This window comes from Eupeodes corollae, chromosome 2 (assembly GCF_945859685.1).
Source record: "Eupeodes corollae chromosome 2, idEupCoro1.1, whole genome shotgun sequence".
Lineage (NCBI taxonomy): Eukaryota > Metazoa > Arthropoda > Insecta > Diptera > Syrphidae > Eupeodes > Eupeodes corollae.
The window spans coordinates 24,705,240-24,732,451 of NC_079148.1; the positions used below are offsets into that span (position 1 = coordinate 24,705,240).

Consider the following 27,212-nt stretch of genomic DNA (forward strand, 5'->3'; position numbering starts at 1 on the left):
AAAGACTGGATAAGATAAAAGATATCATAATTTATCCTTGAACATTTTTTTATTACTAGTAAAATCGTTAAAAGGGGCCAATTGGGCAATTTCTAAAAAATTCGTGGCCACGGGGATCGAACGCAAAAAAGGTGCCAAATTGCACCTTAAGGGGACAAACGTCAACGCTGCCCTAAGTCAGTATTGGAAATTATTAATTATGCTTAAGCTAAAAACTGACAATAGCCTTCAAGGCTTCATGCAGCAAGATTTAATTATTTAGGTTCTTTATTATTGAAAGTGTCGTTTAGGATAAAACGACGGTAAGGTCTCGATATGCAATTTTATCAAAACCTTAATCTCAGCAGCTTTGTTGGTGTTTAAAATGGTTCTTGATATACCATGATGAAAATAGTGAAATTAAATGTCTTCCCATTACTATGAACATCCAAAGATTGCAAATTTCCAATTCAGCAATTAAATAAAAAAACATTTTGGGCTTTGTTTTGTAAAAAAATAAAGTAGCATTTTTATTCTCTTCCGATCAGTTTCAGAAACTTCACTTCACTTCATCATTTCTCAGTTTAACTTTCGTGTGTTCTTGTATAGCATTAAATTATTGTTATTGTTATTCATCAAAAAACATACAAACATATTTTATATTGTAAAATGTTTGCCAAAAATTTGTTTTTGCAAATACAAAAGGTACTACTTATATAAACTGCTTGACTAAATGCTTTAAAACAAAATATTTCTTTTCATTTCTTTCAAGTCAACTAATTGTTGTTTTTAAATAATATTATTAATTACATTTCTCTGTACAAATTAGGAACAAACCTAAAAATTGACAAAAAAAAGTTTGCATTGTTTTAATTTTATTGTTTTACATTACATTAAAAACATTGTTTATATTTTTTTGTGTCTTATTTTCTAATCTTAAAACTTAGTTTGTATATTTTGTTTTTTAATTAAAATTAAATGTATGTAAAGATATAAAGAATTTTTATTTTTATCAACAACAAAATAAATGTAAAATATGATGATGCGATGATGGTAGATGATTTTTAGTTCAGTAAGTTTTGTTTGCTTTCAATAAATATTATAAAAGTGTTAAATAAAATAAAAAAAAAAATATTATGGACAAATGAAGAATTTTCTTCATCACACGATAAATTATGGAGTGGACATATTTTTTGTTTTTATTTTTTTTTAAATAATTTTTTTAACTGATATACAAAAAATGATATTGTGGAAAATACAAAAATGTCTGTTTTAGATATTTTTTGTTTATATTTTTGTTTTATATTAAAAATGAGAAAAAGAGAAAATCACAGCAATAAATCAGTTCGTTATATATATATTTTTTTAAAATTCCGCTCCATTTTTGTTTTGTAGGTATATTTAATAGATTTCCACTTAATTATTTGTTTTGCTTGTGTTTTTTTTTTATGGTAAGGTGTTTTTGTTTTGTTTTAAATTTTACTTTTGTAAAGATCGAACGAATTTACAATATTTTTACCCTATAACAATTTTGTTTTAAAATATTTATATTTGTTTTTGTTTTTCTTTCTTCTATCAAAATGAAACAGTAATTTATAAAAAAATATGTTTTGTTTTAAGCCTTACAAACAAAGCAAGCTCGTAGTTGCGAAGCATTATGTTTGGCTTGATTGCACTCTCTACGCTTTCAGAGCGGATTGATGTTGGGAGATCACCACAAACTGTTCGGACTTGGGAATAATAGGCTGCGTTTCGGATTTTGCCTTTTTAGTGGATTTGGCTCGCCAATCGGAACGCACCTTTAAGAGCATCAGTTCGAGACATGCCAAGCTATCTTCTAAGCTACTATGGCCGGCTTCGTCGACTTGTATTTCGCGGCCTAGTTCAGCGGTAACTATGCTCTTCAATCCGCGTCTGAAGGGAAAACCATTTGGATGTGGATATATGATAGCAGTGTCGACAATGCGCTTGTGCACTATCCGGAGGGATCTAAGGTCGTTTTCAAGCGCATGCCCGATAAGTATATCGTCGGCATCAATGAGATCAAGCAAATCATTTTGTACTGTTTCGAGTGTTCTTGCTTCGCTTCCGGGTGCGAAATCTTTTTCACTAACCCCCGAGAATCGAGTATTGTAATCGCCGACCTCAGATCTGGGATGGACAATACTTTCGTAGACGGGAGTTCCGTTGTATGAGACTACAGTGACTTTTGTCACTTCCATGCCGAAGCCGGTGTACGACATTTCACAGTCAAGAGCGTATATCTTGACGTCGTCGTCTGTTGAGCCGATTTTGCTCAGACGACGCCTAGGCTCCGTGTGCACAAAGTCTGTGTAGGGTCCGTTAAGGCCCGATGTAATGTCTGTCCAGACATGTACGTGGTTTTGTGTGCACGGCTCTGGTGGCACCTTCTTGCAACACGAAAAGAAAGTGATTGATGTTGAATCACCCTTTTCGTCCATGTATTCACCAGCTTCTTGCTTTCCCCAGTGATAGTTGCATGGTTCTCGAGTAATGAACTCACCACTGGTGGTGACTTTAAATGGTTTTCTGCAGCGCACACAATTCTTCTCGACCACCTGTGAGTATATCATATCAGCGGTATTCTCTTCCTCTGAGTAGTCACTGTCAGCTGGGCTGGCATTGTATGACAATGGAGTTGATGTCCCACTGCCCTTGCCACTGTCTCCCGATGACAGTTTGCGATTGGGAGAGGTGAAACTCCTAAGACCATCGGTGGAATTCACCACACCTACTGGATGATGATGTCTTGTTGTAGCAGTGGCACGTGGTGGGAAAAAGCTCGGCACACTTTTATAGATCTCAATGCATCCCTCGTAAACAGTGCTCTCAACGGGATAACCAAAATTTCTCAGCTTTTTAGCATCAGGAACATACTGACGCAAATAACTGGCAATTTCATATTCCGACAAAACATCCACCAAACTGAGGGGAGATTCAAATAGATGACGAATTTTTCCGATCCTTTTGGCTTTTGGTGAGGCAGTAGGTGATGAAGAAACCGAATTTGTTGCCGACGAAGATGGTGTTTCGGAGCAGTGCAAAAGATTCTTGGCAGTTTTCGATAGTGGGTGTTGTTGTGCTGTGGCAGTGTTGTGGTTGTTGTTGTTGTTCTTGCCATTTCTTCGAGAAGATTTGCTGAGTTTTTGTTGCTGAAATAAGCTGTTTGGTGTCGATGGTGGTGACGACGACAATGATGATGATGACGACAATGACAACGACGAAGATGATGCTATCGAAGATGACGAATTTGAAATGTTTTTATTTTGTTTCTTTTGATGTGTCGATGCTGATTGTTGTTGTTGGTGTGTTTGTTGTTGTTGTGTTTGCTGCTGCTGTTGTTGATCTGGCAGTGATTGTTGTTCTTGTAATTGTTGCTGCTGTTGACGACGCTGTTTGCGATTGCGTCTAGCTCGGGCAGTTTTCTTATTCACTTTTACCAAATCATAAGTATCGGAGAGGTCTTCATGACTACTCACTGAATTAACTTCATCACTTGTACTAGCTACATCACTTGCTGTACTGTTTCTGTGAGTGGGATTATGACGATTTATTATTGATTCTGGAAATAAATAAAAAAACAACCATTAGCTTTTGTATTTCAATCAGAATTAAGAGAAAAAGAATAGAAAATTCAAGATAACCAGACAAAAGGAAAAGAATTCACCAAGAATCATGAAACATACACAAGCTGCAATTTATTTTCAAACTGGTAACACTGTTTCTTTTTTGACAGCTGATAGAAGGATCGCCATTGATAAATTTCAACCATGTGATCGCCGATATACATTTTAAAATTGGGTTACATTCCAACAATCCGAATTTTAAATTACAAAACAAAAAAAAAAAAGGTCTCGCTTCATTTTAAGTTATCACACACATTTTTCTAATCTTCACAAAGATTATACACTTATTCAAATTATTATTTTATAATATGCTAAAATCGAAGCGTGACTGTCTACTTAAAATTCAAATCTTTTAACGAAACATCTTCAAAAAGTGTTGATGGTGTTAGGTAAAGATAGATCCAGCCACTAATGCTATCCACTTCGACTTCATTATCATTAGTCAAGACATTATGTACTTCTAATTCAAACTTGAAATTCAAATAAAGACACAACATCTTCAGTCTATGCTAATTTGCCAGTCAAGAGTTCTTATGAGAGTTGTTGAGTCTTGATATAGTAGGCAGGTAGGTATAAGTATAAACTTATAAAGTTCCAAAAAGTATTACTTAATGATCTATTACAAGGTCGTGTGTATATCACACCCGGCTTAATATAAGCGTGCGAAAAAATTCAACTAGCCATGACATAATATTAAGGTGGGGATGGATGGTGTGTAAAAAGTTCCACGATAATCATCAGCACTCACTGTATAACAATTTTATATATATTGTTATACTGATATTGCTACCTGTCATAAAATTTAATTATCCATTAAAGCCCCGCAGCAACAATCTTTTTTTGTGTCTTCTAATATAAATACAATAATGTTAATTGCTAAAACATTTCCGTGTACGTATTAGCATAGCTTATACGAAATAAGTTAAATGATCCCTCTTGTACTTAGCAAATATTTAGGTTTTTTTGTAAGCCCGCATATTTCATACATCACTCACAAAGGTTTGTTTACACTTGACGTTATATTTACACTGTACACGTGCTTAAATGTAAACACAAAATATACAGGGTGGACCTTGTAGTGGTTTATTTTTAAATCACACGTTATTTTGACACTAATGACAGCTGTCAATCTTTAAAGAAAGTCAGTATTATACCACAGTGTGAAGAGCAATTTTCTGAGCACTTACAAAGGTTTGTTTACACTTTGACGTTATATTTACACTATACACGTGCTTAAATGTAAACACAAAATAAACAGGGTGGGCAATGTAGTAGTTTATTTTTAAATCACACGTTATTTTGACACTAATGACAGCTGTCAATCTTTAAAGAAAGTTAGTATTATACTACAGTGTGAAGGGAAATTTTCTGAGCACTTACAAAGGTTTGTTTACACTTTGACGTTATATTTACACTGTACACGTGCTTAAATGTAAACACAAAATATACAGGGTGGACCTTGTAGTGGTTTATTTTTAAATCACACGTTATTTTGACACTAATGACAGCTGTCAATCTTTAAAGAAAGTCAGTATTATACCACAGTGTGAAGAGCAATTTTCTGAGCACTTACAAAGGTTTGTTTACACTTTGACGTTATATTTACACTATACACGTGCTTAAATGTAAACACAAAATAAACAGGGTGGGCAATGTAGTAGTTTATTTTTAAATCACACGTTATTTTGACACTAATGACAGCTGTCAATCTTTAAAGAAAGTTAGTATTATACTACAGTGTGAAGGGAAATTTTCTGAGCACTTACAAAGGTTTGTTTACACTTTGACGTTATATTTACACTGTACACGTGCTTAAATGTAAACACAAAATAAACAGGGTGGGCCTTGTAGTGGTTTATTTTTAAATCACACGTTATTTTGGCACTAATGACAGCTGTCAATCTTTAAAGAAAGTCAGTATTATACCACAGTGTGAAGGGAAATTTTCTGAGCACTTACAAAGGTTTGTTTACACTTTGATGTTATATTTACACTATACACGTGCTTGAGTGTAAACACAAAATATACAGGGTGGGCCTTGTAGTGGTTTATTTTTAAATCACACGTTATTTTGGCACTAATGACAGCTGTCAATCTTTAAAGAAAGTCAGTATTATACCACAGTGTGAAGGGAAATTTTCTGAGCACTTACAAAGGTTTGTTTACACTTTGATGTTATATTTACACTATACACGTGCTTGAGTGTAAACACAAAATATACAGGGTGGGCCTTGTAGTGGTTTATTTTTAAATTACACGTTATTTTGACACTAATGACAGTTGTCAATCTTTATAGAAAGTCAGTATTCTACCACAGTGTGAAGGGAAATTATCTAGGCACTTAATATCAAAGCAATCTGTGTGAACGCTTCAGCCTGAAACCATTATCAAAGTCTTGAAAGATGTTGATATATTTAAGACACAAACTTAAATTTGGCCTACCCTTTATGTAATTCCAACAATTTGTACCATACCACGCAATAATTAAAACAGATTCACTAAATGAGATAACCTTAAAAGATATAGTATAACTTTTCTTTTGCAGATTTAACATAAGTATATCTATATTTTTGTTTTGCGTGTGAGTAGGTGCTTTTTTTGGGATAATATTGTGTTTTATTTTTGTTTGTACCAAATAAATCTAGGGTAATGGCTATTAGTGGAAGAATTAGGCATATCAAAACTGGTAGAGCGGCCTTAGGAGTTTGCCCTATGAGTAAGTTAAACTAGCACGCATAAAATAAAATACAAACAAAAAAAATAGCTGATTATGAATTTTATCGTTATGAGGCGTGTTCAAGTTGACTTAGTTTCAAGAAATCATATGTTAAAATTAATATATAAGTTTATAAATATTTATGAAGTAATAGGGAAGTTTTTTTGTGTTGAGATAATGAGATCTTTTGCAAGCTTAATTTATATGATTTTTTGACAAATAAATGAAGATATTTGTTATGGTTTTATGAAAAGTGGAGTCTTTTTGGAAGGTAGACGAAAGCACGGTGGAATTTAACCCTTGCTCAATTACGTCATTTAAATCAAGGCATTATCAGCTTTTAAGGAGTTTTGTCCTTTAAAACAATTTTCCCTCCAGAATTATTATCTTAAATAGTTTTTGAGTAGCAAAAACGTCCTTAGGGTTAAAGCCTTTCAATCCAATTAAAAGAGGGAGGCAAAAACCCCTCATGATTCAGAACAAAATCATCCTAACTTATCAAATTTTTTGCTTTTTAAACTCGATTTTCTGGGAAACAATTCAATTTAATATTTTTGAAACACTTATGTCGTTTTTTATTGCTTATCACATTTCCTGAATTATTATTGTTTGAGTTAAGTTAGTTTTCCACCGCAATAAAAAAAGATCTAGAATGAAATGTTCTAAGATGGTATCTACTTTTAATAAACATAAACTAGAAGAACTTTTTTTTTTATTATTGCTAAGCAAACATAATGAGTTAAGCTATTAGAACCTTAACCACAAAAACCAACTAAATATGCTCGTGTGTACATTTTTCATATACAGAATTGTCATTCATATTTATTTTTATATATTTAAACATGCTATTAAAACAATGATAAGAATAAGATAATAATGTATGCAAGTATCGTTCGCACTTTAAAAAAATGCTTATAGTACAAAAAAAGTAAATACAGCAAAATAAATAATGATAATAATAATTAGCTAGATTTATAGTTTTATATTAAAACAAAAATTGTCACTTCCTTGTTGCCTTGTAGGTTACTTATAGAATTTGAAGTAGAATTTAATTCTTTAAATTGTAAAAACAAATATTAATGTTTTTTTATTCTTCTAAAGAGAATATATGCTTAATTTCATGTATATACTGCATACATATGTGCGTTAAAGTATAAATTTGTAACTACTTTGAGATATCTTACTTAAGTGTGAGGCTATCATAAATTGAAGGTTTTTGTTTTATTTTGTAAACAAATGGTTTCATTAGGCGTAGATATAATTACAAAAGTAATTCATTGTTTGAATACAAGTTTATTTTGAACTTAATTCGAGGTTAGCCGATAAGATTTATTTAAACAATAATTAAATAATATGTGAGGAGTCTTAAGAGTATTCTGCAAATTTAGGTTTTTTTACTATGAAAATCCTAGTTTTTTCTAAAGTAAGCCCTATTTTAATTAATAACATTCATATATATAGTTTTTATTTAATTATTTAGTAGTTGTTTAATCTTATTTATTAATTGAAAGGAAGAGCCTCTTTAATGAATGAATATAAAAAGTGACTTTTCCAGGCGTCGATGTTGGATGATCCATCAATTCTTAAGGTCCAACTATAATAAGCTTAAACGAGCTTAAGCCAGCTTAAGTTAACAAACCAACACGCAGCCTTATATGCCTCTAACCATAATAGACGTTCTTTTCAGTTTCGTTAAATTTCGTTAACTTTCGCACAATTACGCAAGTGTCATTTAAATGTCAAATTTGCTTAAGCTACTGGAATCCATTATGGTTGCATTTTGTTTTGACGATAACTTCTGATAACTTTACGTTCGGTTTTTTGACATCTATATAGTCTTATATAGTTGGCCCATTAGTCAGGATTCGAATAGTAAGAAATAGTTTTCTAATAAGAGCGTTCATGTTTAAAGGCTGTCATCTTTTGACATTTGACAAGTAAGAACTACGCCATTGTTTAAAATGAAACAGTACACGCTTAAAAATGCATTCAAAGTGTTTAAACACATTCGTTTAATTTAGTGCGATTTTGACACGAAAATTATAGTTTTGCCATAAAACATGTCATATTTCTTCAATAGTCAAGGTTTATTAAATAAAAAACACGTTATAAAACAGTGTATAAGATTAAATCAACATAATCATACATAGTATTGTATTTAAATGCATTTATCTATTTAAATGAAAAAAAACACCATTCATTGACATAATCACATTCGTAAATTAAAATCAAAGCAAAATATGGTTATTAAAAAAAAAAAACAAAAAAGCACGAACAAAATTTAAATGTCACTTTTTTTAACACATGCAAACGATATATAACACTTTGTTTCTAGTCTGTCAACGTCAAAGATGATAGCTATCGCGTGTGCACTTTGTGGGAAGTGTCAAATACAAAATTACATAAAATGCAAACTAAGACTGAATTTATTTATTTTAAAGTGTCAGTTAACACAAAGCAATCATTTTGACACATATAAATATGTTTTTTTGTTCTAAGAAAAATTCAATTGATTAGAACCTTTACAAATCTATTAACAATAAAATTAACATCCATTATCTAATTTTATAAATCCAAAAGAAAACAATATAAAAAATCTGACTAATTTTTTGAGGTAATCAAAATTAAACTCAAATTCAATTTTGATGGTTTCCAATTTCCGTTTGGCAACTTTTAAAGTTAATTAGCAGTATTATTTTTGTTTGAGTTTAACTATTTTAGGATTGATCTTATCGAATATAAAATCAAACAAAAATTGTTTTTATATCAGTTTAAAACCATAGACAGCAAGAAGCATCATAACAATTTGGAATATAAATAAAAATCTCACTTTAAAAAAAAATCAATCAGTACTCAAGGTTTATTCAATAATCAACATAGTTCTAATGTGTCATAACAAAATTGACCTTCATTTAAATAGCCCCACGTTGCTACAGATCAGCAACTACAGACAACAAAATAAAGCAAACTTAGTGTGTTCTTAGTTAGTGGATCGTGAAATTAAATAAATTCAATTGAATACAAAAAAAAAAACTAAACAAACAGAACTAAATTGCACAGCATTGGTAAGGGACGACGAACGGCGCGGCGGCGCTAGTAGTATTATTTTCCAATTTATTTAATTGTTCCTTTGATAGATTACATACAAAAATAATAGAATATAATGTGTAGAAGATGTATCCATATCAAATTAAGATTTTTTTGTATTTATGTAGATTTGAAGTGCTAATTATTTGGCACAAGCTAAGTGGCAACTGACAGAGTTCATTTTTGATTCATGATTTGATTTTTTTTTGTAAATTATATTGACGGGTGGGATAATGGGATCTAAATAAATTTCTGTCTAATAAAACATCTGATTGAAATTTAATTTTGAAGTACAAACAAATAAAAATGCAAATCAAAACGTACGTGTGAATGATCGATTTCAATTGATTTGATTACGTCACTTTTCTTAAGTTTTTATTTTAGTTAGGTTTGTTTGTTTTTATACAAATTAAAACATTACATTAAGTACCTACAGATGGGCAATTTAACATAAGAACCTTGAGTGTTCTTTATTTTTTTTTTTTCCAAAACAAACAATTATAGTTTACAAATACCATAAATTATAAATTTTATAGGAAAAACCATATTCAACACCAAAAGGAATAAAACATATAAGACCATTAAAATTTTGATTACACAAAAAAATGCTCTTAAAAGATTTTAAATTCAATCTTGCATCATCCTTGTTTTTGTGTTATTAAAACAAATATTTTTTGAATGATGATATGCGAGACCTTGACGTACGTATTTTTAAGGCCAAAACGAACTTGGGAAACACACATTAACCACAAAAGTTTCAGCAATCATATATGTTAACACTTCATAATCAGGAATCATGTACAGTGGTATGAATATCAAAGTAGAACTCACATTTTGTAATCAAAAAACTTTCACAAAACTTCTTAAAAATTTAAAATTTTGAATACAAATCTTTGAATGCACTAGAAACTAGAGGTCTGTTCACATAAGGGGTGTAAAACATATTTATTATGATCTTCACATAAGAAATTATCATTGAGAGCAGCGCCATTAAAATAGCATTGTTTTTATTTTGTAAATATGCATAACACTTTGTTTTTAATTATTTAAATTAAAAACAAAAAACAACAACAGAAAAATCATAAACAAACTGAAATAAAAGTTAATGTGGGCGCAGCATCAGCAAATATTCCAACAAACAATAAACAAAAAGGTATTTTTAAAACGCTCAAAAAACAACGAAACTAAGAATAAAAACGCAAAGAATTCATATCACGAATACCGTGTAATTTTTTAATTGATATTCACAAACATAATAATTTAATTTATTATCAACGAAAAAAACAAACAGAACTAACCTCTTAATATTGAAATCACTTCGTAAAAACCCATTATATTTTATTTTAATATTATTTCTTTTGAAAGTCTTTCTTTTAACGGTTTTGTATTATTTATAATAATTTTTGTATTGTAATTGAACATTGAACAATCACTTTAGAAACTCGCGGTACAAATGGCTACAGATTCACCGGTTGATTCACTTTTATGGCAAAAATATATAAAGTCACTTGACTTTTGTTTTCTTTATAAATTATATTGCAAATTCCCAAACACTCAGCCAGAGTTCTTATCAAGTTGCTTATTTTATTTTATAAACTGGAAACGCCATCGTAGTGGCGGTGACGGCGGCGGACGTAGTGGTAAAGTCTGAAAATAATGCTTTAAAAATAAAACAACACACTAAGCTTTCATTCAACACGTCATCTCATACAAAATGTACATGAGAATTGTTGGTGTTTTTGTTTTTAATATTATAAACAGACCCACAGTACATATTCACTGACTCATGTCTTGAATATCGAGTGCCATGCCAGTATGCCTAATCATCGGAATTTACAAGGAATTCTCTCGATATCACGATATAATTCTGTGGAGATCATGAATTAGGGTTTTACGTTGAAAATGATAATTTTTATAGGTTCTATAGCTGTTCGATAATTTCCTGCGCATAAGTTTATGATTCATTCAATCAATCTATAGGTGTGATCCAAATAGGTTAGCTATGTTTGATTTTATCGGAATTAGAACAGAAAAACATTAATCGAACAAGTTCATTTTGCATTAGTTTGTTTGACAGATTAGATGTGTTTGATTTGAGTGTGACGATGTGGGGGTGTGCCAATAATTCTGGTTTGTTTGTTTGACAATTATTATAGGAAATCCCTATTTGTCTACACATTAAGTTTGATGATGATGAGTTGATACGTCAAAGCAAGTTCAAAGCTTTTTAAAGAAGGTTCAATAGAAAGGCGCACTTGCGATTTGAGTTATATATTAATTTTCAGCAGGTAAGGTCAAGGGAACTCAATGACTTTTTTATATGGCATGACAGATTATATTTTTCATTACTTATGCTTTTTTTCTTATCATTTTTTGGCCTACAAGATAATGCATTTGTTTTAAATTGGGCAATAATACCATATATGTACGTATAATAAAAAATTATCATATGATTTGTGAATTGATAAAGCAATAAACAAGAGTAAAAATGTGTACATTTCCTTTTTTGTAGACAGAAATGTCAAACAAAAGTCTGTTTTTTGTTTTATGATTAGATAATGCAATTTTGACCAAAAAATAAATTATTTTTATTTTATTGAAATTAATTACTTTGACATATTATTATGACATTTTGATTGGGGTCTATTTCTATAATATGACAGTTGAATTTGAAAAACGTGTAAAATGTCTTGAGACATGGAAGAATTTATAAATACGATAAAAAGTCAAACGTTTTTAAAGTGTCAAAGCTCTTGATATTGAAGAAATTGAAAGGGCATCGGCACTGGGATAAAATGATAACAAATGGTTATTTCCGTTATATCCCTTTTTTTTATTTCATTACTAGACTGCAATTGGAAACAGATTATTCACAAATACCTATCGTTTTTCTGGTCAAAACTTAAACTTAATAGTTCCTATAATTGTGTATCTAAAAGGTAAAAGTGTGTCATCAAAACGGATGTTTACAGACCTTCATCGCAAGTACTTGTTCTTGCTTACAATAACATTTTTAATTAGATAAATATCGATACACTTAGTATTTTTGAGTTCTAATAGGGAAGCCAAACTAATCATAAAAAACTTCAAACATTATACTTGTGTCTAATCGATTTTTATGGAATTTGTTATGGAATTTATTTTCATTTAATAACTGACAATTAAATTGTGTCATTCTTTAAATACTGTTAGTCGTTTCGAATTAATTCAATCTCAAGAGAAAACTGCCACGTGAGACTTCGAGCGCCACCTGGACGATCAATTGAAAACTTGACCTGTCACACGTTTCACCATTCGCCATAAACTAACGAATCGGTATTGTTTGGATAAGTGGATAGCACTCAAAAATAAGAAGAAATACAAATTAAATCGTGAGTAGGAGACAAACGTTAAAAGACAAGTATGGAACTTGACTTGACTACTGAGATCATTCTTTTATTTATTTCCACGAAATCATACCTTGGTGTACTATTTGCTATAATTTTTTAAGGAAATAAAATAACACTGACCATCACTTTCAATATCATTTATTTTAAATAGAATTTACCAAAGTAACTTTTCTGCAACTGACATTGTTAGTGCATATCATATATTCATCAGTCAAGTTCAAATGTTTGCAGATTTTTCTTACCTTTACCATGAAGCTTGTATAAATGATATACCGAACCGAGACCGAAACATTATATTATAGTACAGAGGAGAATACCTCTTAAGCCACAATTTATACATCAAACGAAACCATAACTGAAGACCTATACTCTCGTGTACGGCTATTATCGTGTGTTTAACCAAACCAATTCCTCAAACACCTATAGGTTGGTATATACGATATACCGTTCGTTTCATGTTACAACTTCCGTTAAAATTCTATCGGTATAAAGTCAAGTTGGAAACACAATTATAGCACAGCAAAAATCCGTACACCTATTGCATTTCTGTTAAATTTCTATAGATTATGTGTAGCTGTTTTATATCCGATGAAATTTATTTCAATTCAAGTGTGTATTGTATGTAATGTAAATTATACCGCAGTGAAACGCAAAAATAAAGAAGGCAAAAATAAAAACATCGAGCGGAATCACGCGCAGGCTAGCAATCCAACGTCAACGACGCGCCGTGACGCGGCCGTGCCACGAACGATGGCCAAAAGCCTATGAGGTTTTTTTTTTATAATTTGTACTATACCTAACTAAATGAATGCGCTTTTATTGTTTGTTTTATGTTACCAACAACAAAATAAAACAAAATAAAAACGTTAAAAGACTTTTGGGCCAGCCAACCAAACAGTCAGCTAGCTAAGCCAGAAGCAACCACCAACTTGCGATTTACGGTATAGTGCGGTATTGAGCTCGTTAAGTTTGAATACTAGCTGAATAGGTCGGTCTTGTTCTGCTGTTGTGTCGTTTGCAATTGTTTTGGCTGACTTACTTAGCTATAGCAGCAGCAGCGGTGAAGTGAAATTTCATGCCCTAGTAAATTCATTGTTATGTCCGCATTTAAACACATACGCCTAGCATACATACCTTGCATATGTACGTAGTTGGTATGGACTTTTTTTTGTTTACTTTGTATTTGAAATACACCTCCCCCCTAAAAAAAAATATTCGGTTGGTAGGTATAAAAGATGTTATGCAAATTTAAGAAAATCCAATTGTTATGCAAATAAAGTTATTTTTTTGCCTACTATAGGTCAAATTATAATAGAAACATCCTTATTCACTTTAAAGGCTAAAGTTGTAGAAGGGTTGAACAATTGTATTTTGTTTCTCAAATTTATTTAACGACCCATATAAATTAAGATCTTGAAAGTTATGAATAAGATTGATACCGTTTTTGAAATTTAATTTATTTCGTTTTTGCAAATTGGTAACACTGCCATTTGGCACCTGTCAAACTAAGCTGTCATTTAAAGTGTCATCAGTGGATTGCGTTACAATCAAATAAATCGTTGAAATTATAATAATTTGATACAAAGCTGATGGTTCAACCGTGGATTAAATGATGATTATGGTCGCCGTAATAAAACTAAAACTACGGTGAAATTGTGAAGAATTTCTAAGATAGCAGTTTCGGTACTAATATCGTAAAGGGCCTTGCACATGAGAGCGAATAAGGAATGAACGAATGGTCGATCAAACGCGATTTTAAACATTTCAAAAAGTCAATTTCAAACAAAAACATATTTAAATTATAAGAAACCAATTGACACTTACGAGTATGTTAGGATAATAAAATTTGCATTTTGTTCACTATAATAAGACAGTTTTGTAAAAACAATTTGGTAGTAACGAATTGCAGTGTGTTTGCTACGAACTGTCAAACTCTATTCGCGTTCCACATACAATCCACACTGCAACGAACAAAATGTTCGCGCTCAACTTAACCTCAAAATTATACTACTCTTGTTTTGTTTGTTGAAAAGGGTAATTATAAATTGACAATTTGTCGCTGTATACGAATAGAAATAAAACTCATGTGGAAGAAATGTCAAAATATGCAAACATCTACAGTTCGCAGTTCGTAGCTCATGTGCAACATGCTTAAGGCCAGTTGAACACCGTAGGAAATATTGCAGCTGTAAAAGTGTTACTGATGATGTGAATTTATTGACTAAAAGTGTCGTTGATTGAAGATTATAATTTTGACACATGATAAGTTTTTAGTTTTGGTGACGTCTGATGTCAACTATCTCAACCAAGATCATGAGATTTGACACCCAGAAGTATTTTTAGTAGGTCTAAGCAAAAGTCCATAATTTACTCGAAACAACTTCGAATTCAAAACGCGTTGATGACCAAAGTCACTCAACTTCGAAAAGAATAAAATTGTTTATCAAAACTTCATCGCTGTTTGTTTTTTATTTAGCTTTGCTTTGCCTACATAATATTTTAAAAACTCATAAATTAGGTCTTACTCCGGGGTTAAGTAAAACCACAAAAGAAGATGTATTAGCAAAGGAATAAGATCCAAATGTATAAAATGTATTGAGAAATCAAAAAAAGGGAATATTGCTTGTGCTAGATTTGTGGAGATTTTAAACCAGCTCAAATTTTTGACAATCAGCTTTCAAAAAGAACAATATACAAAACCAGATCCAGCGTAAGTGCCAAGCGAGGAGGATTTCAGGAAGAAATATAAGTTTTCTAAGGAAAATATGAGGAAACTTATTGAGGTTGTTGAAAATTACCTAAATGGGACACAAAAGTTGGACATATTCCTGTCGGTTTGGAAGGTATGGCTTCCATCACATACTGGAGTCGTAATAAGTTACGAATAATGACTTTGACTAAAATAAAAAGGTTGAGGACGATTGTGCTGATATGTATAGCTTTAGTCAGTCTGTCTTGTGTAGCAAAAAAATTTGCTTCTAAATCAAGGCAGTTTATTAAAAGCCCAATCAACTTCGAATAGTTATCAACCATCCAATATTGGCGCAATTGACACTTCTATTATATTTCTAGATGTGTTTACAAATTATCACAATTTGCTGTCAAAACCCATACGAAGAAAACCAAAGTCTGCGGAACTGGGTGGAAATTTCAAGTTACCGAACAGGAATCGTATTTATTGTAGCAGATTTTCTTAAGGGATTTGTGGTAAAAGTCACTTTACTATTTCACGAACATTTTGGTTTTATATATGGAACTTTGTAACCCTAAGCTTAGCTATTATTCCCTGGTTATTAAGCTCTCGGAATAAAGGTACTTTTTTTTATTAATTTGGCTGATAATATTTACCTTTTTTTTTGTTATAAAAAGAAATTGGATGCATTCAATTTTATAACATTAAAATATATTTATTTTTATCAAATTTCCTATAAATTTAATGACAATAAAATAACATAAAAAAGGCAATAAGTAAAGTTATTATTATTTTATTGTATGTATTTGCATTTATTTATATTAATTTTTATGATTGCAAATTCGAAGTCCAAGTCCAAGCACCAATTAGTGCCAATAGAATATCGTATACCTTCTATGGCAATGATAGAATTATGGTAGAACACACAACCTCAAGTCATTTTATAGCATTTTAAAATACAGTAGAGACAAAAAAAGTAGGTATACACAACAATCAAATCTCATTGAGACAATCTCAGAAGTTGTACAATCGTAATCATTTTATAAAGAGACACACTGCTGGAAGAGGAGGAGGACGGTTGAAATTTTTTTTTTATAAATTTTAAAGTCTATAAATAAGAATCTCATCACGAAACGTGTCTATATTTACCTACTTATGCACGTAAAGTGTGTGATATTAACTACGGAGACCTTGACTATTGTGAGTTTTTTATTTTGCAATTTGTATTTATCAAGCCAAGTAGACATAAAGAGAGTCTACCGACAAAAATTACCATATATTTAGAATACGATTTTTTACAGGGTGTTTTGTTTTTACATCAAAAACCTTTCAAACTATCGAAAAGCCTTTCAAAAGTTTCAATCTTAGAATAAAAGAAAACATCCTATAAACTTGGTGATTTATGGGGTTTGAAAATAATCATATTTGAAAATAAAATTAATTTAATTAAAATTAAGTCTGTTTTTTTTGTATGATTGAGGTAAACTTTTTCGCACAAAAAAACGGCGGCTTTAAAAAAAATGAAAAATGTTAAAACTACCATATTGGGAAAAATTCCGTATGATGTCATTTTTGTAAAGATTTAGACAAACAATATGTCCATAAATAAATATATATAAAAAACCTGTACATTACTTATTTAAATAAATATATGTATACATATATCAACAAAATTTTATATATGACTAATTAATTAACAAATCAAAGTGTGTCATTGTGATTATTGCCAAGACTTTGGGTGGCGGCATAATGATTACATTTTGTGTGTTTTTGAGTTGTTTTGGTTTTTATTTTTTGGTTTGTGGTTTGACAGTTGATTTGATGCCAGTGACCTTATTTGATATTGTTTTGGTTTTTATTTTTTTTTTTCGTATATTAAGAGGAATGGCCGATATAGGTGTATCAACACCTATCTGGTGGAAGTGATTGCTCTTTATAGCAAGTTCATTAAATTGTAAGACAAAAACAACAACACAAAATTAAATAAATATTCAAAGTAAAATTATATAAAGAAAAAATACTTGACTGATACGAGGTGTAGATGCGGTGTGAATAGACTTACTTCTAGTGACTGATAATAAATTTTGTGGGGTCGAAATGACACATGCCATAATGTGTCAGTAAAGGGTTTTATTTTTATGGATTCAATTAATTTTAGATTTTATTGTTTTAGCCTAATTATTTTGAACTCTCAAGAGTGTAAATAATGCCCTCTACAATTTGACTTACAAAAGTTAAATAAAGTTGAACATTTTAGTTTCAAAAATTTAGAGCTGAAATTTGACATCTGTCAAATTAAGTTGTTAAACCATATTTTTTTTCAGTTGAAAGTCTGTCATTTACAAATGTTAATAAATAAAACTGTCGTATTAGGAGTTCTGAGAATCCTCAAATAATTTAAGAAAGGCCATAACATCCACAAAAGTCACTGTTTAGCGCGCTCTTTGGTCCGGAGCTGTCATTGAACCTTACTTTTTTAAAAACCACAATGGAACGGCTGTCACCGTCAATTCTGAACATTATGGCCATATGGTAAGCGACTTGTTTTTGTATGCTATTGAAGGATACGACTTGGATAATATGTGGTTTCAAAAAGAAAGTGCTACATGCCACACAACTCGAGCGAATATGGCTTTATTGCAAGACACATTTCTTAACCGCTTAATTTCTTGTCGTGGCGATATGAACTGGCCACCAAGATCATGAGGTTTGACACCGCGAGACTTTTTTTTGGTAGGGTTACGCGAAATGCCGTCTTTATACTAACCAACATTCTTCAAGTTATGACTGAAATATCGCCCAATATGTGTCAAAAGTTTTCGAAAATTACCTGAAAAGAATCAATGCTTGCAACAATTCCCGTGGTATTCATTTAAATGATGTAGACCTTCACACATAATGTCAATTTTTAAACTTTATAATAAAAAAGAAATATTATACAAAAAACATCTTATATGAATGTGTTTTATTTACGTTTACTTTTGAAACCGCAAAATAGATAACAGTGTACTTTAAAAAATAATTTCTTTCAACTATTCAGAATTACGAATAGTTTTTTGGAAAAAAGTTATAAATGTCATTTTAAATACAGTTTAAGTGAGCTTTATGATTAAAAAAGTACACCCCTTTGATGTTATTTAGAAAATTAAATAATTAATACCGCCCTCACCTTATGATATATTAAATACAAAATTAAAAGAGATGAAAGAACAAAAAATAAAAGCTAAACTTTGATTGATGTTTTTTTGAAAATGGTTGAGATTGTTATTATTTTTTTTAATTTATTGTACTTTTATCATCATGCATTAATGCATTTATTTGACGTTTGCTTTCATCTTCGTAATTAAGTCATTTATTAAATTTTTGTATGAAGGAAACAAAAATTTAATTTATAACTTCCCCAACATTTTTCTGACCTAATTTTTCGGACTTAATTTGCATATGGTTTTGATATTTAAAAAAGGAGCATATTTTGAAAATGAATGTTATTTCATAACTTCGATAACTTGGTGAATTTCCATTTCTCTAAGGCATTGAAACAGTTGTGAGGTGATCTTCGAGAAATAAAAATAACTTCAAACTCCTCTTGAAATATCGCGATTGATTTGTTGCTAATGTCATCGTTTAGAAATTTCAATGGATTCTCGTTCCATTTGTAGCAATGGCGTAGTTTTAACTTGTCAAATGTCAAAATATGACAGCTTTAAAGACGCCAAGACAGCTGTTCAAAAAGCGGGTATAAATAGGTTCAACATAAATACATCTTTAAAATACCACAATTCCAAGACATTTCTTTGTTCTTAGTTTATTTTTAATCTTCATAAAAGTCTACAAAACTCCTTGTGTAAACATGCACATTGCACATTGCACAATTCACAGCACATGTCTCATTTTAATGCTATTTTTATGACAAACTTAAAATCATTTATAACTCATTTAAGCAATGGAAAATCAAAGAAAACTCACTTCTTCACTTACAATATTTTAGATCAGTTCAATAGCCTTGTCTGCCATGCTTATGCATATGCCTATGCGACCGAGGCGAAAAGCACCACAGTGTGGCGTGCGCAGCGCATTGAAGAAAATGCCTATTTTCTTGTCCTACATGGAATCACCATCATCATGAAAAACCAAGAAAAACCAAAAACAAAAGAAAAACTACCTCAACAAAGTCAACGATGATGATGATGATGTAAAAACTACTATAAAAGATATATTGACTCATTTCAAGTTGTAAATAAATTAGTATAACTTACCTACCTTTAGTGTAGTTCATGGAAAATACACTCGTGTATACAATGACAGACAAAATAAATAAAAAAAAAAAACTAAACTAAACTAAACTAAACTTTAACTCAAGAATAAACTTTTTGCATTGTTTATATTATTTAAACTTTACGTAAACTCCATTTATAGCACTAGCTCAGAATACACGAGGTCTATTATTGGTGGTGTGGCTTATTATATTTATATTGTTGGATGGAAAAAACTCTTGTCTACTAAACACTTGGTGCTATACATGAATCATTTGAACTTTAAAACCGATGACTACGTCAGAATAATAATACCATATGGTGTATGATTGTTGCTATATAAACGGTTCCATTTTGCTTGTATTCATATTGATTTTAGGGTAAAATCGGGTAAAAACGGTGAAATATTTAAAAATTTAAGTTTGCAATCTAATTTATTGTATGCTTAGGTATTTTGGGATATTTTACCGACAGAGGGACTTTTGCTTAAAGCTTTGGCATGACTAATTCAAAATAGGTAAGGAGAAGTAAGATGTATTATTTTGATAGAATTGAAAATGAGGAAATCACCAGCGCCTCCAGCACATTCGTAAATGTACTAAAATTGTATGTATCATGAAGGTATCATAGATTTTATTTAAAAAAGTAATTTATTTTGAGATTTTAGGCTGGTAGCACTGGACTTTGACAGATTTCAAGTTGGACTGTCATTAGAAGTATTACAGTTTACCATATACAATAATGGATCGCTTATCAATCGAACAAACCGTAAAAACTATGAAACTTACTACAAAATACTTCAAGTAATGCTCGAAATATCGCCTAAATTTTCTGAACTGGAATTTGACAGCTCTCAAATTGGACTGTCGTTAGAGATGTCATAGTTGACCATTTACAATAATGGTCATTTTGAGATTTTTAGTTGGCAGCACTAGAATTTGACAGTTTTCAAGTTGGACTGTCATTAGAAGCGTCATAGTTTGGCATTTAAAATAATAGATCGCTTATCAATCGAACAAACTGGTGAATGCAGTTGAAACTTATTACAAAATACTTCAAGTAATGCTGAAACATCGCCCAAATTGTCTGAACTGTAATTTGACAACTCTCAAATTGGGCTGTCATTAGAAGTGTCATAGTTTACCATTTACAATAATGGATCGCTTATCAATCGAACAAACCGTAAAAACTATGAAACTTACTACAAAATACTTCAAGTAATGCTCGAAATATCGCCTAAATTTTCTGAACTGGAATTTGACAGCTCTCAAATTGGACTGTCGTTAGAGATGTCATAGTTGACCATTTACAATAATGGTCATTTTGAGATTTTTAGTTGGCAGCACTAGAATTTGACAGTTTTCAAGTTGGACTGTCATTAGAAGCGTCATAGTTTGGCATTTAAAATAATAGATCGCTTATCAATCGAACAAACTGGTGAATGCAGTTGAAACTTATTACAAAATACTTCAAGTAATGCTGAAACATCGCCCAAATTGTCTGAACTGTAATTTGACAACTCTCAAATTGGGCTGTCATTAGAGGTGTCATAGTTCACAATACACAATATTGGTCGTTTTGAAATTTTAAGTTGTTAGCACTAAAATTTTACAGTTTTCAAATTGAACTTTCATTAGAAGTGTCATAATTTGGCATTTAAAATAATAGATTGCTAATCAATCGAACAAACCGGCAAATACTATTGAAACTTATTGAAAAATACTTCAAGTAATGCTTGAAATATCGCCTGAATTTTCTGAACTGGAATTTGACAACTCTCAAATTAGACTATCATTAGAAGTGTCATAGTTTACCATTTACAATAATGGATCGCTTATCAATCGAACAAACCGTAAAAACTAATGAAATTTACTACAAAATACAACTCACAATCTTAACAAAGTATATTTGTTTCATTTATGAGTCTATACAACCATTTTTTTTATTGCATTTATTAGCTTTTATAAATTTTGTTTCATTCCCTCTTTATGGTAACATGTGAGAAAGAATTTTTTAACAAAGTAGTGAAAGTAAGGCGCCAGTTACAGCTATCATTGGTTTTCATCATTGAAAACAAACATTGGAATTTTCTTGACAGCTATCATTTAAAGTTCCTGTCATTGAAAAAATTTCCTGATTGAAATCCACCGAAAAACTTTTACTGACAGAAATCTGTCATTGGAATTGTGTGAAACTGTAACACAAATCAGTGGAACGATTCGTTTCACTTTTGAACATAGAAGTATCAGCTGTTCAGGAAAATGAATTTCCGTCCCGAAAAAAGAGAAAAACAAATGCGCAATGACACTTTTTTTCATCAAAAATATTCTTTGTGTGATTTCCGATCGATCAGTATATAATTTTTATTTCTAATTAAAGGTAAACATAGTCAAATAAAGATTCAAACATTTTCCCGAATCGATTTCAATGATTGCTATAACTGGCATGGCCCCTAAGATTCAAAAATGAAACGTCAAAATTAATCACCTCCAATAAGTTCACTGTGAACACAGTCCTGAAATTCACAAACTTCAAAACAAACCAACATCATGAAAAATTGCAACAAATGTCAATTCTGCTATAATAACATTTGCCGGCATTTTCCAAAATTATAGCATCTTCCGATAGGTTTATAAAACCAATGCCTTTTGAGTATATAGGTTATCCGTCGCATGCAATTTATTACATTAGTGTTGATTTTCCTGCTTTTGACAGGTGTCTGCTAAAATAAACTCATATTACCGTTCGAAATTATAGCAAAATATCGTCTAAATTGACACCTGAATGCAAAATAAAAGAATATAAAACATGTGTAAATCTATTAAAAGATCAATTAATTTAGCAAGTAATAGACACTTTTTTTTGCAGTTTTTTTTAATGCATGGAACTTATCACCAAACGCGGAAAAACTACAAATAATTTGAAAGAGTCTAAAGTATATCAACAACGAAACGTGATTTAAAAATAAAACCCTCACTATAACATAATTATGTTAATTATTGATTACAACTAGGAAGTATGTCTGGGGAACAAGCCTCATAGGCGATAGGCATATGTTGTCAAACAGCCTGTAGTCATAATAAATATACAAGTATCTATAATATAATACTCTGTGGCAAGTAATTGTATGTGACCAATTATATTATGATCAAACAAACCACAACCGCAGTAATGAATTTTATTTTTATAGTAAGATCTGAACTAGACTTTTTTACTATAATCTTTATGTTGGTGATGTCTAGAATTTCTAAATCACTGTGTCATACGATTATGTGCATTCAGAACAGCATAAATAAGTTTATAGTATACCTTTACAGTATCTAGTTGAGAATACAAATTACATCAGGCGACCTTTAGAAAAATTATACTAAAACCGAGTTTTCTATATTTGTATCTATAAACCTACTGCAATTGAAACTTAACCGGTTAAGATCATTTTATTTTAGTTTGTTTTTCTATGTTTAAGAGCTTTTTTAAATGTAGAAAATAGTAAGAACTGCACCTGTTTTTGAAAAAGCCAGGCAGTATGTTAGGTCAGGAAATGTATGAATGTATGTTCGGTAAAAAGATACCAAATCAAATGATGGTGTGACTTTCTCTGCGCAACGTCATCAGAGAATTGTAATTTATTTCACACAGTCTGACCCTAATGCGATAAATCATTAAAACTTTCAAGCTCAGATATTTCTCAATATATACATATACTTAGTTATTTCTTTTTTATATTTTTCTATTTTTTAATCTTTTAGTTTTTCCTTTCCTCTGTTTTTATTGTATTTCGTGATATTTAACTTTTCTCATTTATATGCACAGGTAGACATTACATGCATTTGTCGGGTTTTATATATTTTGTATTTCACCTCGGAGGTTTTGAGTAACTATAATACCCCTGATATGCACAAAAGTCTATCTATCTCTAAATTTATACATAACTACAATGTACCTTAACATTTTTTAAGTGTTTTTTCAAGCTTATTATAGTACGGATCTTATGAGGAAGTTTGTGTTTAGTCTTTAGTCATAGCTTAAATATTTGAGGAAAACTGACTCATCGTCAAAGATATTTTGAAGTTGTATTTCTTAATCATCATAACATATTTTTATAATGATGTGGGTGTTTTATTAATGGTAAATAAGATGTCTCAAGTGGGATTTTGAGAATACAAAATTTCGTCATCGAAGGTAAGTTTTTCAGAGCACAATTGATTGTTGGTCGATTGAAGTTGCACCCAAAAAAGGTAATATTTGTGAATTGATATAAACTGACAAAATATGCAAAATCTGTGTTATCAATAAAATCCGTCAATAAGTTCTTACAATTCTAAAATCTTTCATGATCGTACGATATTCGTTTGATCGAATTTATATATTTAACAGTGCAGAGAAATAGACACAGCTAAAGTTGGAAAAGTTTGACATTTTATCTTAAAACTTACCTTCTGTTCCTGAAGCAAAATATTCACCATTACTGGTAAAATTCATATCCCTTATTCCATTTAATTTAGTTGTCAATAATGTGTCAAATTCCTTGTCATTTGCTCGTGTTGTTGATGTTGTTTTCTTTTGATAATTATTATTATGATTATTTTCCGAATGATGATGATGATGATGTAATTTTTGATTTCTATTTTGCTTTTGAACATTTTTAACTGATTTATGTTTTTGACATTTACTTGTCAATAACCCATCAGTTTTATTACTATTATTATCATGTTTTGTGTCCTTTTCGTTTTTGCGTTGTGTAGAATGACTTGCCTTACTACGATCACGTTGCAAAGTGTCATCTAAAAAGAAAAAAAAAACACACACAAATTTGTTAGTTAAATAATAATTAATTTTAGTTTTCTAAATTGTAAAAAAGTATTCTATTTATTTTATGAAATCATCTTATAATTTAATATTTTTCATCATTGATATTTCACTTCAATTTGTTGTTAAGTATGTATTCATAAACTGTCACAACAAGAATTCAAGAAAAACATCAATTTTTATTACGTATACGCCCAAGTGTCCAATTCATAAGTAGGTAGATTCTATAGAGGCGTGATTTAATTCATAGACAATCTTTATTGATTTCATTCAATCATCATTGAATCTACATTCAGACATTATACTTTTCAAGTGTGTGTTTTTTTTGTTGCTGTTAAGCTGTTTCTAAGTACATAGTAGAGTGATGTGATGTGATGATATTGAAATTGCAGAACCTTTGCACTTTGAGAAACGTAATAGGAATTATACGAGTATATAAATAAATATATGATTGGAAAATATTTAAAAATTTATATTTGCTAGCAACAAAAAGCTAATCGAACTTTGATACGTCATCATAGCTCACATTAGCCACACTACTCGTATATAAGATATCATCGACGACAAAGTGTGATAAGTTGAAAATGATATATAAAAATACAAAGCCCAAATACGGGAATACTATAATGTAGTAAAATTCTATGGTAAAAAGGTTTTTGTTGGAAAATGAAAAATGTTTTTGATTAGATAATGATGAAAGATAATAACAAATATAATAGGTTTCAGAGGATTAAGATTATAAAATATGTAATAAAAAGATAAGAACAATTATGGTACTTTTTTTTTTAGAATTTTCATAAAAGAAAAAATATAGACTCTCACGGCTTCTTCGGTGACATTTTAATTTTATTGAGCCTTCAATCATAAAGGGTTTGTAAAAAATAATAATAAGACGTATTTAAAAAGAAAAAGTAAAATAAAATTATTCGGGTGGTATTTTATAATCCACAGCAAATGCGTACATTTCCATAAATAGCTCAGACAAAATAAAATGAAATATAAAAAGCAAAAAAAAAAACATAACATAACAACGACTTTAATTATTTTGTTTGCTTTTTGATTAAAGTCAATCATAAAAATAAGGTTGGTGATATTTATTTAGCTAAAATACCATAGAAATATGTTCTGACTAATATTAAAGTACGTCGTAGACTTTCTTGTGCAAAATAATAAATGTATAAATGATTTGATTTGGAATTTCTTTCCTGCAAATGAAAAGTAATATAAATTCTTTTTAAAAGTCTCAAAGTTCACTTAAGTTTAGAAAAGCTTAACAATTGCCCACAACCACGCCCATTTTTATAATATTTATGGTTTTCTTACCCGTGGAAAAGTTTTATTTTCGACAAAATATTTCTGTTTGATTATTAGATATTTGATTTTCTAAATGCAGTTCAAAAATTTAAGAGGAGGGTAGGTCGAGGCATAGCCTTGATAAAACTAAGTGCGTTTTTTCTTAATCCATATATAGTACAGTGAGAAATTGCCAACAAAACGATCCGCAGTATCTAGATTTTTGTATTTAAAAATTAGTACAACTGAAAGAAGATCTGTCAGAATAATAATAAAATTAATAAAATGGACAATTTCCAAGAAAAAATAATACGAAAACATCTAGAAATTGAGATTCTATAAAAAAAGTTAATTTAACAATTGTTTCAAGGAGGGGGTTGGTTCGAAGACTACTACATTAACATGTGGTGTTAGAGCGAGCTTGAAGGTAACCTAAATTCTTTATATGCCTGAACCGAGTTGAAATGAGCTTGATTCGACTCGATTCCGGTCGGGGATCGGAGTCGAGTCCAAATTTCTGAAGAAAAACCTGTGTGGAGGAGTTGGTTTTACCGATAATGCATTATGGTCTGTTTGTTTGAATATTCGTGTATAAACAATATAGTTTTGGTTTGATAAACTTAACAAAACAAAATACACATGGTGCTGAACTATTCAGTTCTTCGTCGTTTAACATGAATCAAACTATCTCACTTGCACTTCATAAGAAACATCGAAAGGCCATTTTCATTTTAGAAAGTGCTGTCAAACTCAATCATTTTTAAATCTTCTTGTGCGGTGGAAACACCATGAAGTTTTATTTTATCTAAACTGAGGTAAATCTTTGATGGAAACATAGCAAAACATTAATATCTTTTCTATTGTTTTCTCTTGCAAAATAAGCCCAGTTAGTCCATTTTCACTTACAAAACTAAATAATATTAACAGTAATAAATTGATTTTTTCCCCAATGGAAAACACACATGATTCCAAATGCACAATTACTCAACGAACACGGCCATCGAGATACAAATGCAATATCAATCCTACCAACATTTGAGAACAAAATCACATCCAGATCCATTCGAGACTCGAAGAAATGTCAAAAACCCATCCATAGTAAGATTCTACTCCAACGTTTATCACTGTTATTCATACTATGGATATTGTTTTTCGTATTCGTGTAAAATCCTACTATGGATATATTTTCCAACAGTAACTATTTTTTTTATCAGTTCTTCTATTTCAATATCAGAGTTTAAACGATAAAAGTCATAAATTTGGGTGAAAAATCTAAATTTCCCTCTATTTCGGTGAAAACAAGTTTTTATATCTTAGAAACAGCAAATATTAAACTTTCAATGAATG

The 27,212-nt window shown here is 30.5% G+C and overlaps 1 protein-coding gene across 2 annotated transcripts in view; it reads right to left on the reverse strand.

The window, feature by feature from the left end:
- Positions 1 to 479: 479 nt before the first annotated feature.
- The window catches only part of LOC129948396 (putative RNA exonuclease pqe-1), a 76,883-nt gene continuing 50,150 nt past the window's right edge, over positions 480 to 27,212 (reverse strand). For both annotated transcript variants that reach the window (XM_056059386.1, XM_056059387.1), the window contains exons 2-3: positions 24,200 to 24,547; positions 480 to 3,562 (exon numbers count right to left, since the gene is read on the reverse strand). In XM_056059386.1, coding sequence (XP_055915361.1) covers positions 1,659 to 3,562; positions 24,200 to 24,547 — 2,252 coding nt within the window. In that variant the 3' untranslated portion in view covers positions 480 to 1,658. The remainder of the gene's footprint in view (positions 3,563 to 24,199; positions 24,548 to 27,212) is intronic.